Source organism: Morone saxatilis, unplaced genomic scaffold (genome assembly GCF_004916995.1).
Source record: "Morone saxatilis isolate NCDOM2014 unplaced genomic scaffold, NCSU_SB_2.0 Contig20, whole genome shotgun sequence".
Taxonomy (NCBI): Eukaryota; Metazoa; Chordata; class Actinopteri; family Moronidae; genus Morone; species Morone saxatilis.
The window spans coordinates 21,927,342-21,941,360 of NW_023339763.1; the positions used below are offsets into that span (position 1 = coordinate 21,927,342).

The 14,019-nt window shown below is 38.6% G+C and overlaps 2 protein-coding genes across 3 annotated transcripts in view; both read right to left on the minus strand.

The window, feature by feature from the left end:
• acat1 (acetyl-CoA acetyltransferase 1) overlaps positions 1 to 3,538 on the minus strand; it is a 7,700-nt gene extending 4,162 nt beyond the window's left edge. The window contains exons 1-8 of one of the 2 annotated variants that reach the window (XM_035666558.1): positions 3,384 to 3,538; positions 2,707 to 2,754; positions 2,500 to 2,617; positions 2,214 to 2,309; positions 1,775 to 1,875; positions 811 to 954; positions 467 to 617; positions 290 to 385 (exon numbers count right to left, since the gene is read on the minus strand). In XM_035666558.1, coding sequence (XP_035522451.1) covers positions 290 to 385; positions 467 to 617; positions 811 to 954; positions 1,775 to 1,875; positions 2,214 to 2,309; positions 2,500 to 2,617; positions 2,707 to 2,754; positions 3,384 to 3,434 — 805 coding nt within the window. In that variant the 5' untranslated portion in view covers positions 3,435 to 3,538. The remainder of the gene's footprint in view (positions 1 to 289; positions 386 to 466; positions 618 to 810; positions 955 to 1,774; positions 1,876 to 2,213; positions 2,310 to 2,499; positions 2,618 to 2,706; positions 2,755 to 3,383) is intronic. The other variant, XM_035666559.1, reaches the window with a different exon arrangement.
• Positions 3,539 to 4,867: 1,329 nt separating this feature from the next.
• LOC118331545 (macrophage metalloelastase-like) overlaps positions 4,868 to 14,019 on the minus strand; it is an 11,835-nt gene continuing 2,683 nt past the window's right edge. Inside the window, exons 6-10 of the mRNA XM_035666560.1 lie at positions 6,301 to 6,460; positions 6,047 to 6,168; positions 5,775 to 5,934; positions 5,582 to 5,685; positions 4,868 to 5,494 (exon numbers count right to left, since the gene is read on the minus strand). Of these exons, the coding sequence (XP_035522453.1) occupies positions 5,391 to 5,494; positions 5,582 to 5,685; positions 5,775 to 5,934; positions 6,047 to 6,168; positions 6,301 to 6,460 (650 nt within the window). The 3' untranslated portion in view covers positions 4,868 to 5,390. The remainder of the gene's footprint in view (positions 5,495 to 5,581; positions 5,686 to 5,774; positions 5,935 to 6,046; positions 6,169 to 6,300; positions 6,461 to 14,019) is intronic.

Consider the following 14,019-nt stretch of genomic DNA (forward strand, 5'->3'; position numbering starts at 1 on the left):
AACAAAGAATATCACAATAAAAATATTACTAATATTATTAATATTAGAAGATATAGTTAAGTAAGGTAAATAAATATAATAATAAAGGATGCAAAATAAGGATAAGTAACACAATTCTTACACCGTATGCATTGTATTTGAGAGGGACAGAATCTTTTTGCATTCCATGCAAGCAAGTTCATGTACGAATTCACCTCAAATACAAATTTGTTTAGTTAGGACAAAAAGGGACTTAATGTTATTCCCCAAATCAGGTAACGAATGAAAGTAATAGCAGCTGCTTCATTACCATTCTCTTTCTGGAAAACCGCCCTCAGTTTGGGAACTTTGCTGAAGTCGACCCGCCTCCACTCCTCATCCTCCGACACGACCACGTCAGGTTTGCCTACAAAACCACGTCAAGGTCAGATATGTGCTACGTTAAGTTAATGACCAAGGTCACTGGCCCTAGGGCAAGTTGCTGTACCTCTCTGGGGAATGCTAACTGGTACAATCTCCTTGGCCAGAAGGCCAGACTCGTATGCTGCCTTGCTGCGGCTGTATGAGCCGATGGCGTAGGTGTCCTGCTCCTCTCTGGTGATGCTGCAATTCTTGGCTGTATTCTCTGCACAGTTGCCCTGTTAAAGACAGTAAGGGAAAAGCCACAGAAAAGAGATCAAATACGAAAATGGTATTATTGAGACGGACACACACACACACACGATTCCCTGACCTTGTTGTCCAGACTTACGAAAACCCCCACCCAAACAGAAAACTCTGTCAGTCATGAGAATAATGTCTTGACATTTTCAACCATCGCTTGATAGTTACCATGTGGAATTTGTTGTAGACATCAGTGAGTCCATCCTTGACAATAAGGTCTTCCATCCTTACTCCTCCGTAGGCTGGAGTCTCTCTGGTCATCACGTAAGGTACATTGGACATGCTCTCCATGCCTCCTGCCACCATCACATCCTAAAAATCACACACAGACAGCCACGCACTTAACTGGAGTAACAACTATTATAGTCTGTTGTCGATTGTCTGACACTGAACCTCAATCCCTGATATCTGCGTAACTCGAGTGAATGTAGAGCCCGACCAAAATCTGTCCACCGATATCATCTCTCAGCAATGTCAACTAGAACTGGTTCATAATGTGAACAATTATTTAACAGGTGTTCCCAAACTTTTCCATGTGAAGGCCCCCTTAGCTTATAGTCAGGGCCCCCTTTTGCAAGATGTCTTTGAAAACCTCACTTTTATTTATGCAGTAATAATTACATTTGTATTTAAAATCTGTAATCATGACATCAGATTCAATATTTGCATTATAAGAATTGTTTCAGTTTAGTTTCTTATGTTTAAGACATTAAGTTATTTATTTCAGAAAACAGCCTTTCAAGGACCCTTGCATCATCACATCAGTGCACAATCCACACAGAAAAGGATTATTTTCATTCCAGCTAAAAACATTCACTATATATCGGCTGCCAAATTGTTATTGGTCTCAAAAATCCCATATCGGTCAGGCTCTAGTTGCATGCGTATGACTGGTATGAAAGGTACATTTTTCTGTAGCTTATTGAGTTTCACAGGATTTGGTAATTTGGTAATTACAGTCCCAAGGCCAAGTCTATGAGACCATGCTATAATAGGTCAAGTTATCAAGCAGTTTATGGCAAATAAAGCTTGTTTTTGGTCATAACAGAGTTTTCCATTTTCTTGTCAGAGATCAGATGTGTGTTTGGTATATGTACAGTACATTGTACAGTGTATTTAATGCTAAAGCTACCTGGTGTCCACACATTAGACTCTGAGCTGCCATCATGATGGACTTCATCCCAGAGGCACAGACTTTGTTGATGGTTGTTGCTGGAGTGCTGAGGGTCAAGCCTGAAGATAACAAATAATAAAACAAAACATTAGCTTTCAGCTTTTCTGTAACTTTTTATATGAACAATGGTCTAAAAAGGTCTCTCAGAGCTGTTGAGAGAAACCGTGCATGCGTCACCTTGCAGCTGAAAGCTTTTGTAGCTTTGGTCATACATTACAGATTAATAAAGTATACAGAGATATTAGCTTTGAAGAGATGGTAATTTTGTTTTTTTGTACCCGTGTCAATCATTTTGAATTTGTCAATATATCATCTCTGTATCTGGTTTCTGGACATCAAAGTTTGGTGCAATGCCAATATTTGGAATGAGGGTGAAAATATACCAGTGTGCTTATACCTGCTCCGAGCAAGGCCTGTCTTGTGGGGGCCTGGCCTTCTCCTGCCTGAAGCACATTGCCCATGTAGACTTCCTTTACCTCTTCAGGAGTAATTCCTAAACACAAGAAACATGAAGTCAACTCACTAAACACACACACAGCCAGTCGCCCACTCTACTGTTATCTGTGTATTAGCTTAGCCATGCTTGCACAGGTGTGCTGGTGGTGATGATCAGCTGATGTTTCATGTATTCCTAAATGGAGGAGAATACTTTTCTCTAAATAAAGTTGACCATCTGAACATACCTGCTTTCTCTATAGCTCCCTTAATGGCAATGGAGCCCAGTTTGGTGGCTGGTACAGCTGCCAAGGTGCCTTTGAAGGAGCCCATTGGAGTGCGGACTGCGCTGACAATGACGACCTCCTGAATCCATTCAAAGCTGAATTACAGTGTGCAGTCCAAACATTGTGTTAAGATGAGAATTTGAAAGTGAAAAGTCTCCTGTCACTTACATTGAGCGAAGGGCGAGATGTGTAGGTTCTTGAGAGGTACTTGTGAGCCTACAATGGCAGGATAATGATTAAAGGATGATCATTCATCTTCCATACACGAGAGAGTTCCTATTTCTAATCCCATCTCTCCAAAAGTGTGCTAAAGCTCCTTGATACAATTTGGGGTCACATTAGTCAAGTTTAAAGCTAGCAGAGAAGCATGAGAAATACGTTAGCTAGGCTAACAATAAAAGAAGACACAGACATGTAAGTTAACGCTTATATTAGCTAGCAACCTGTGACCAAACAGGGGCTTTTACTGCTTTTAAGCTAGGTGTCGAGTCAGTCTAACTTGTACGGCCCATCTTTGGCTTTTAATATCCTCAGTTATGCTAGCTACTGTTGTTATTTTTCTCCTCAGTTATTTTATGGATTAGCAGACCTTGCTGCTAACCGTTTACACAAACACAGCTTCAGTAAAGCGCCCGGGCCAGCTGGAGCAGTTATCAGGTGTTTCCAGGCTGTAACATTACTTTGGTCAAGGACGCTCCGCAGACACAACAAGGCTAGCTGAGCTGCTGTAAGTTAACCAGGGCCTTGTGTTTACAGCCAACAGGACACTTACTAAAACTAGCATTTCCATGCAATATAACGAGAGCAGGCAAACCAAACTGATTCTTTTACACACCCTCACTTACCAGGCGTTTACACATTTGAGCGTGCATGGTTAAAAGTCCACTGGATGACATTTTGGACTCGGAGACGGGACTGTGACTCACACACTTGGACCCGCTTCACCTTCAGACAGCCATGCAGCGGATAAATACATCAGCCAATCACAGTGAGAGGTGTGCCCCCCAGACGTCATCGTCAGCTGGGAATTATGGTTATTGTAGTTTTATCAATGAAATCACAAAGCGTGTTTATTATTATCAAATATAAGTTATTATATTGATAATTTACCATTAACATATATAAAAACTACTTTTAAAATTCCTAAAAAACATAATCAATTAATGTTTATTTATTATCTTTACATTTTTAATTCTGTCGGAAAAAGTCGGAAAAGTCATAGGTCTACTGATATTTTTTTTTCAGCAGTTTTATCATGTATGATATGAACAATATATTATAAAACAGTGAATGTTCATATGTTTTTTATTTCATAAAAATTGTAAATGTATTATCTTCATTACCTTATCACTAAAGGACAATTTAACCGTTTGGTTAAGCACATGTATTGACCGTAAAAGAGTCCTACTTATGAAAGGTGTTGGGCAGTAATGCATTTACAATTGCAATTACAGTAATATAACTTTCCCCAGTAATGAGTAGTGTAACTCATTTATAATAATATTTTAGTAATATTACAACTACTCTTCACAGAAACTAATGGCACTGGAAAATGTATATTTTTAAAGTTTTTCTTACACACGTCTTCGTGGGGTCCAGACCCAAATGGATAGGAACCACTGGCATAGAGAATAGTGGAGCAGAGTTTACTGTCCTTGTAGTACAAAGTATCACTAAAAACTACTGTTTGAACCTACTTCACAGTGCAGTTTGATACTTCCCAAAATAGCAGCACTGAGCGTTAGTCAAACTACAGAAACAGAATACTCTGCACTGCAATATTGCATTTGAAGGGTCACAAAGCCCCCTGCGTCCATGTTGGTACATGGGCCAAAGTACACATCAGATAAATTTTTCCCAAAGATGGTTTCTGTCATTTTAAGTAATTCTTATCACATTGATGCACGTTCAAGTGTTAATTCTTCTGATAAGTTTGATTTTAATTACTGCCTGTTTTAGCTATAAACAGGGAGACAGGCTCTTAAAACGATGATGCTAACCCTGATCACGTAGAAACCACATGAACAAGGCATCCTCTCTCTTTCAGATCCTACCACCTAGGGTACTCTTGTACAACTAAGGCACTTAAAATGATAACTGTGGTTCTGCAATTTTGAGCGTGTGTGATTGTTTCCTTTTGCTCTCATCGCTCTCAGCAGCATGACTCCTCTGGGTTCTGGGAAAGATAAATGATCTCCTACTTAAGTCACCTGCACTTAAACACAAACCAGAGTTGCCAGATTCCCTTACATGCCTTCAAGCACATCCTAATTCAAAAACTTACTCAGGTACAAAGAAGAAGCATTCAAACTCATTCTTGATGTTATGTTCACTTTTAAAGACTTGTTGTTTAATGTTAATGTTTAATTTATACAGGCAGAAGAAAAAACATTGACTACAACTAGGTGTCGCCTACAGGATTATTATACAATTTCATTATGTATTTCTTTGCAGGTTTCTACAGAAAAGCCCCCTTAAAGATCCCCTCCAGGCAGTCGGCTTGGAAAAATAATGTGTGTCAGATATGTTTTTTCCACAAAGAAAAAGTATAATTTCCACATTAAAAATTCCAGAATATATGAATATGCATTTTTTTCATTTCTACAATGGTCCTGCTGGACACAAGATGTGTCCAACTTTAACACTCTAAGTCCTTCCTTCTAGTGTGACACTATGGACATACATGATTCTGTACAGTGTCGCTCAAACATCCAACTGTAGGAACAAGAAGGAAAACATATTTTTGACTTTAAGCTACTCAAATTTTGTTAGTGGAGTAGACCATAGCTATTATGTGCCCACAGGTGTGTGTGTGTGTGTGTGTGTGTGTGTGTATTTGGGTCTTTGTTTCTTTAGTTGCAATCCAACCATCCATAGTTTAACAGAATGCGCCGCACTTTTCTTCGTTGGTAGTGGTACTCTGTCTGTCTGGATCCGTATGAAAAGTACAGATAACCTGAAAACAGGGATGCATCATTATTATCACCCCAAACAGGAAGTCATAATGCTACTGTAGAGGGTCTAACCTTTGACTGTTTCCTACCTCCGTTCTCAAATGCAGCATCCACTCTGTAGCCAATCCCAGGGAGCGCTCTGTGAATGAATTTTGGGTACCCACCATCCATTCTGCCCCTTCTTTCATTGTAGCTATATGGGTAATATGGGGAGGAGTTCATCAACATGTAGTCTATGGATTCTGGATTCAGCCTAAATCTTTATGGCTTGACATTACTCACCTCCAGTATTTGTTCCTCACAAAGAGGAGGGTTCTGCCTATGAAAGACACATGGACAGCAGCATCTACCTTGGTTACAGATGGGGGGAAGCCAAAGTCGCTGAGAGGTTTGGGATAACCAGGTAGGACAGTCCTTCCTCTAATCCCCCAGTAATGATCCCCTGTGATGTGAAAAGATAAACTCCAGACGGATCCCAGCATTTATGTCAAGCTTTTATCATCTCTAACAAACAAGAAAAAACTAAATAATTATTAACAAAAAAAATGTTTTACCTTCAAAAAAAAAAGTATCCTTATACTCATAAGCAGCATCAACTTTGCTGATTCCATGCCAGACAGTCTGTATTCTGTTCATACTGATGCCATCCCAGGAGCTGCTCCTCCTCCAGAAATATCTGTAAAAGGAGCAGTGGTCATACTGTAAAACCTTAATGAATGAATTTAACTTAACAGCTCTATCTAACGGACTATTATGTGTTTGTGAAACTTGCATGACTAAAACAAAAAACAGTGCATAGATGCCTCACCCATCTTTGAAGAAGTAAAGATTGCTCTGGCTGGAGGTTGCAGCATCAAAAATCAAGTTCCTGTTGCACCTGTCTGGAAAAGGTTCTGATGTGGGCCCAGGATCTGGTTCAGGTCTAGGTTGTGGATTTGGTTCAGGTTGAGCTGGTTTTACTCTGACTCCTTTGAGAGGCAAAAGACAAAGAAATGGCACTGGTGAAGATCTTTGAGTCTCAGTGTTTGTTTGTTTTTTTGGATATACTTTATTGATCCCCTAGGGGAAATTGTTTTTTTCACTCTTTTTTACACACACACACACACACACAGGCTGAAATGCATACTTCATGCACATGTGGACATGCAAAGGGGAGAGATGGTGGAATGATGGGGCTGCCATGTTACCAGCGCCCCATGAGCAGGTTTCGGGGTTAGGTTGCCTTGCTCAGTGCACAGGAGGTGAAACTGGCACCTGGCAGCTACCAGTCCACACTCCATATTTTGTGGTCTGTGGGACAAGTCCCTACACACTGAGCTACTGCCGCCCCATGTTATGTTATGTTATGTATTGTTGTGTATAGTGTGTATGTACACATGTTGACGGCAAAGATGAACTTCCATTTTATGCAAATGTAAACACTTACAAATAGCACAACTTGGAAAACTCTGTCCTTTTGTTAGGAACATTTTTATGACAACGAAAGTGGCTCTGGATTTCTGGCATGGCGGCTCAAGACAATTCAGAGAAAGACAAAACTTGTGTCCAATGAACCTAAAATGCAGACAGCAAGAGGAGGTGGTCCAAGACAGGAGAGAGAGGTGCCTCAGATTGGTGGTCAGTTGGACGACGAACGTTGTAAAGAGGTCATATCTTTGATGAACCACACGAGTGATGGAAAAATCATCCTGCAGAAAATGAAGGAGACCTTTGAGTATAGACAGCGCCTCATCCACAATCCTGATGAATCACACACCGTACTCTCAGTGTTTCCAAGGCTCCTGGACACACAGGGGCTGGTAATTATTGCCATATTTTCAATTCATTAGCTATAAGCTTAGCTTAGAAATGTAAATTCACCAAAAATTTCTTTCATTTCTCTGTTGCTGCAGATACACAAGATTTCAGGCTCTCTCTTTGGACCAGAAACATCTGCAAACTTCTTGAGAAATGGCATACATTCTATAAAGCAACGGTGATCAGGAGAAGCAGAGAGCCTGATTACCACACAGTCGCTCCTAAGAGTTTGCTGGAGCCGTCTGGCCAGCAATCAGGCACACGAATGATGATTGGCGCAGATTCAGAATTATTTTGATGTGGGGTTGTAGTGAAGGTATTATTGATACAAGTAGGATAGAGGATGATGCAGCCCCAGCTTTGAGAAAGCAGAGGAGTACCAGGCAGAGTATTTTTTGCCTGTTGAGCGTGCCTGGTCCACAGCAGTTCATGTGCTTCCATCGCCGGTACACATCTCTTCTATCTGCAACAAGTAGAGGGGTGGTGGGCGCAACTTCATCTACTGTAGTAATGACAGCTCTGACTCCTTCATAACTAGCAAGGTTTACATACAGCCTCATTTCAAATATATCTGAAGCTTATCCTTAACAGCTTCCTGTCCACTTTGGGCCGCAGAAAACCCTGAGACGAGTCAGAGGCAGTTGGTTAAAATTGTTCTGGGAGTTAATGTTAAAAAAGGAAAGAAAGCTTGTGATTGAAATAAAAACTGCGGCAAGACTGAATTTTTTTTTTCTTGACAGGAATGGGACCAGTTGATATGGCAATCTTTCCTGCTGGCTCCCTGCATAATCTTACCACCCTCAGCCTACCTAAAAAGAAAAGCACCGAAGATCAGCGGGGCCAGGCTCAGGCCCAGTGGAGCCATCTAGTGTGTGTTTCAGGCAAGGTATCGTACTCCGATGCTAGCAGTATTGCAATTCTAATTGGTAAATGTGGGCAGGCAGATCAAAAAGACAATATTTCAAATGTAACTTGTTACTTAAATATTTTTCCCCCCAACAGTCATGTTAGGAGCCGCTAGACGAAACATTACGTAGAAAGGGGGAGGGACGATGGACCAGCCATATCTTCTTGGAGTCTGGAACCTACAGGCAGGGGCCATCACACTTAGGCTACATTAGTGAAGACGCAAGAAAGCTGCATCCCCTGGGCCAGGGGAAACCATGTCATTGGCAGCTGTTGATGAACACTCTTTAAGGTGGCACTCTCGTTTCAGTGATAGTTAGATGATGCTGCCTCTCCCACCAAACATGTACACTTTCCTCCAGGACAACAGTCTAAATGCGTGTGGAATGGTTGACACAACTAGATAGAAAGTCCAAAGGTGAAGGAATTGAGAGCCAAGTTCATGAACAGGAGCTAAGAGCCAAGTTCATATAGCAATGTTTATGTGTACATCATTTGCATGATAGATAAACACGCAATTATGCCAGGCACAGCATAGCTTATTTTGTTTTTTGGAAAAAAAGTCTTGAGTCTACAGTAATTGTGTTTGCACATCAAAGAAAGCCTAATGGCAAAGAGTTCTTGAACTATGTATAGGTGTTATATTTGCAGATCCTTGCATGATGCACCTAGTGCATTAATTCAGCACCTTAAGTTTTTTCATGGGTTATACCCAGGTAAAAAATGTGTTGTTCTTTGTGCTCAAGAAGGATGTTCATTGCAGTTTAAAAGTTTTGCAGGTTTTAGAAAGCATTTAAATATTTGTCATAGTACTGTTAACATGGGAACAAGCAATGATGTAAATATGCAAACACATCAGTCAGACTTCAGTGAACAGAGCTCACAACAAGATGCCTCTGACATGGATCTAAATGTGACAAGTCAACCTTCATCATCTCATATGTCAAAAGATCAGGCAAAAGATATGTGTGCTTCAATCATAGCAAAGTTACAGGGCAGTGGTGTTGCCAACAATGTTGTGTTATCTGTTGTTGAAAGCATGGAGGAGTATGTTAGTGAAGTTCATGCAAATCTTAAAGAACAAGTGTTAAGTGCAGTGCCTACTGATAATCCCAGTAGAAGTGCAGTGGGAAGACATTCTTCAGGAAACTTTCAATTCATTCAGTGGACTTAAACACAAACTCTAAATGACTAAATATTTAGTGAGAAATGGGTGTTGTTGAACACTAGAAATTCACTTTCAAAAAGAAACAAAGTATCTGGAGTATATGAGCAGGTACCAGTAAATGACACTTTCATTTATGTACCCCTGTTAAAAACATTAGAGTTCATTTTCAAGAATGAAGATGTGTGTTGTCACATTAACAGATCTGTTGTTCTTGGTAGCTTATATAAAGATTTTTGTGATGGAAAATACTTCAAAAATCACCCATTATATTCAAAATTTAAAAATGCATTGCAAATCCAAATTTACTATGATGATTTCGAAACATCAAATCCACTAGGGTCAAAACAAGGCATTCATAAGCTTGGATGTTTATATTTTACACTCCGCAATTTACCACCACGTCTGAATTCTTTGCTGATGAATATCCATCTGATTTCTTTGTTTCACTCCCAAGATGCAAAAAAATATGGCATTGACAAAATACTTACTCCATTCGTAGAAGATGTAAAGGTACTAGAGCAAAATGGAATGAAAGTGTCATTTACTGAACAACTTGTCTATGGCACCATAGCACAAGTAACAGGCGACAACTTAGGTCTGAACTCAATTCTTGGTTATGTGGAATCTTTCAGTGCTACCTTCTACTGCAGAATGTGTCTTATTGATAGAGCAACCGCTCAAACAGTGTTTAGTGAAAATGATCCACGTGTGATGTTGCGCACTAAATTAACCAATGAGAATCATTACAACTATCTTGTCGAGAATCCAAGGGAAAATTCTTGTTTTGGAATCAAACGCAATAGTATACTCAATTCCTTAACATATTTCAATGTATCAGATAACTTTGTGTTTGATATAATGCATGATATTTTAGAAGGAGTAGCACAGTATGAGATTAAGTTGTTGTTTGAATATTTGAAACAGAATTTTATTTCTAATGAAAACATACTCCAACGTGTATATGCATTCAACTATGGCTTCATGGATAAAAAGAATCGTCCAACACACATAAACATGTTTTGTACTGGCAATAGTATTGGGCTGAATGCCAGTCAAACATTATGCCTTATTCGTAACCTTAATATTTGGAGATGTTGTACCAGAAGCTGACACACACTGGCATTTGTTGTTACTGTTGTTACATATTGTTAACATTGTGTTTTCCCCATGTATTACGGAGGGTATGACTATATTTTTAAAACATCTTATTGAAGAGCACCATAGATTATTCACCGATTTGTATCCTCAAAATAATTTGATACCAAAACACCACTTCATGATCCATTATCCTGAATGTATACGCCAAATTGGTCCTTTAGTACATGTTTGGAGTATGAGGTATGAGGCAAAACACAAATTCTTTAAGTCCAGTTTAAAAAACTTCAAGAACATAACCAAGTCCCTTGCAAAGAAACACCAAATAGCTGTTGCCTATCATTGGGAATCATTGTCTGCCAATGGTATTGAGTCTGGGCCTGTCAAATCGAAAATACTGACTGATGTTGAAAATGGTGATTTGATTTCAGAGCATTTTCAGATTGATATGTCAAGTGACATACATGAGACAACTTGGGTTAAACATAATGGTACTGAATATCACACTGGTCTTGTTGTTTGCACTGATGTTGTTAATGATATGCCAGTGTTCATGAAGATTATTTGCATTTTTCTGAGAAATGAAGTCTTTTTTTTGGTATCAGAAATGGAGACTATATTTGTGGAGCATTTTCATGCTTTTCGTGTTGTTGACAACATGCATAATGTTTCAGGTATTACACCTCATGATTTGAGACACTTTAAGCCCTTTGATGTCCAAAAGTCTTATGGTTCAGACTCATTTTTTTATATTGTGACAGACAGCTGCATTGTATAGGGCAAACTACAGAGCTATACCTCATGTTTTGGGCACTATTGTATAAAGTCACTGTACCGGGTGGTTTTAAGTGCCATTTTTGTTCAAAATCATTTGAAATCCTTGTTAAAGGAAAAATAAAATATTTTTTGTTGCAGTACTTTTAGGAGTGATTATTGTTAATCCCTGTGTACCATATACCCTGTGTCAGTAGCAAAGTAAACACTACTTAAGTGTACATTTAACACCACCAAGTGTTACCTGATTGTGTCTCTAATGGGTGAACGTTGAACATCAACTTGGTGTTCTTGTCATACATTGCAGTGTTAATATTTTACACTATAAGAGTTTGTTGGATAACACTGCCATAGTGTTAATAATTTTAACTAATTCAAAAGTGTTAATTTAACACTTTACCAGTGGTTCCCATATAAACCCTGGGAAAGTGTTAATTTTAACTCTGAGGGTGTTAAATTTGCGATTTCAAATTTGCTGTGGCAGTTCAGTGTCGCTGTGAAACAAGATTTTGGGTAGAATCCTTGTTGTAGCCCATTAAACATCTCTGTATTATTATCAGAAATCAGAGTAAGGCGGGTCTTCGTGGCATCTTATAATAATGACTTTGTGATTCTAAGTAAAAAATATTATGATACTATTTCAAAATATTGACAAAAGTATCTATTTATTTTGAAATACTAAGACATTATTTCGAGATAATAAGTCAATATTTTGAGAAAGTTTGTCATTATAATGATTTACAGAATCTTTTTTTTTCTCCCAGTCACATTAGCTCAAATGGGCTTTCATAGAATACAGATCATTTTGTAAAATAAAGAGTTTGTTTCCCAACACTCAGTGAGCCAATAACCAGGTGAATCTCTCCCATTCCAATGCCAAATACTACTATGAGTTTTGGGGATCCAAATACAGGGAATAGGATTTATATTTTACAAAAGCGTTTGTGACACCAATTTTATTTATCCATGTGAACTCATGGTGACATTTGTTCCACTTTCAGTGTGATTTAACTTATGTGGAATCCAGGAATTAGCAGCTGTGTCACTTTAGCTGTGTATAAATGAGGGATCACAACACATTACATAAGTCCACAGGAAGTGGAACAAGTGACCCACAGAAACAGATCTGAATTCTATTTATGGGTTATTTTAATGGAAAAAGAGAATCCTGTTGCAAAGATAAGTAGAACCAACAGAAGATATGTTTTTTGTGTGCTGCAAGTGCTGCTGGGATATCTTTTGTTGCATGTTTTTGTACACATTTAGTCATGATTATTCATATTAACCACCTCATGCCTTTACAGTTCACAAACTAAATGAGGCGCCAGTGTTCTGTTCACTGCATCTCATTTTATTTAATTCAGCTTTACTGTGACTGGATTTTTGTAAATGTTCCATATCTCTTTACTATATATGCCATGACCTCTGACCTCTGCATACGGATAACAGCATTGCATGTGAACCTCTCACATATCACCAGTCAGCATGCACACACTGCATAGATAGAGCTAAAGTGGAGGGAAGATTTACAGGCGATTTGAACCACTTTGCATCACTTATCTATACAGTCTGTAATCCAAAGAGATTAGCAGAGACGCTAAATGCTAGATTAGAGTCACCAAAGCTCTTCAAATGAGGGGCTGTGGAGGGATCTCTGTGTTTGGGATTATTCTTCACTTACTGGAACAATGGCATCAAGTGTGTTGCACTTCCAGTGTTCAACTAATTCAATAAAAAGTCATTCACTCAGCGAGCTCAGAGCAGGACAGGGTCAGAGGGCCTATGTTAGATCTGACATAAAGACTAAAGAAAATGTGTATGACTTCTTACTGAAAAACAAGTGAAGCATCACCTTTGTTAGGGTGGGATTTGGGAAGGGTCTGGTTTCAAAGAAAAGGTGTGGCAGTTTTTTTTATATTTTATAACAAAAGAAATAAAAACAAAAATAGTTAACATTTTTAAAGGATGCAATTTAAACAAAACAAAAATTAGAAAATGTTACATGTTGTCATAGTTACATGATGATTAAGGCTGAAAGTGAGAGTAATCTGGTTCCAAAATCTTGTGGTGAGGAGGTAGTTTGATATCAGTAACCTTCAGTAAAAAAGAACAGAGGCTCTACATCCAACAAAGGCCACATATCCTGTCATCTAAAAGCTAATCACAAGACAAGGCGCCATGGGATCTCTCTGATTCAAATCAGCGAGAAAAAAAACAATTCCTGTGTTTTTCTCAGTCAATCAGGGATGTGATAAGATAAGCAGTTGCCTAGGGCAGTGTTTTTCCAAGTGGAAGCTAGAGCCACCAGGGGGCCTCAGGAGGAGATAAGGAGAAGATAAGAAAAATACAGTTTAATTATTTATCCCCATTATTATGGGAATTATTAAAACATATAATTTATATTAATTTATAACATATAAAAATTTTATTTGCCATGCCCATCTTTTTAATGGCTTGCCAGTCAAAACATCATTCATCACATTAACTGTCACTGTTCACCTGGTAACAGTCTGAGCCTGACACAAAGTTGCGGCTCCTGAAATTTAGCTAGCTGGTGCTCACAAAAATGACACACACAATGTTCAGTCAGGAGCACTTTTGTCAAAAGAACTTTTATTCCAAAGCAGAATATTACATTTGACATTAAGATTTGAAATACAAATGTTATTAATAAAAGTAAGGAAATACTGTTTATTACTATTGTTAATTGTTTGGTTTTATTTTATATTTGCTGCAGTATTTTGCAAAATGGGGGCGATGCCCATGTAATAACAGCCAATAATGTAA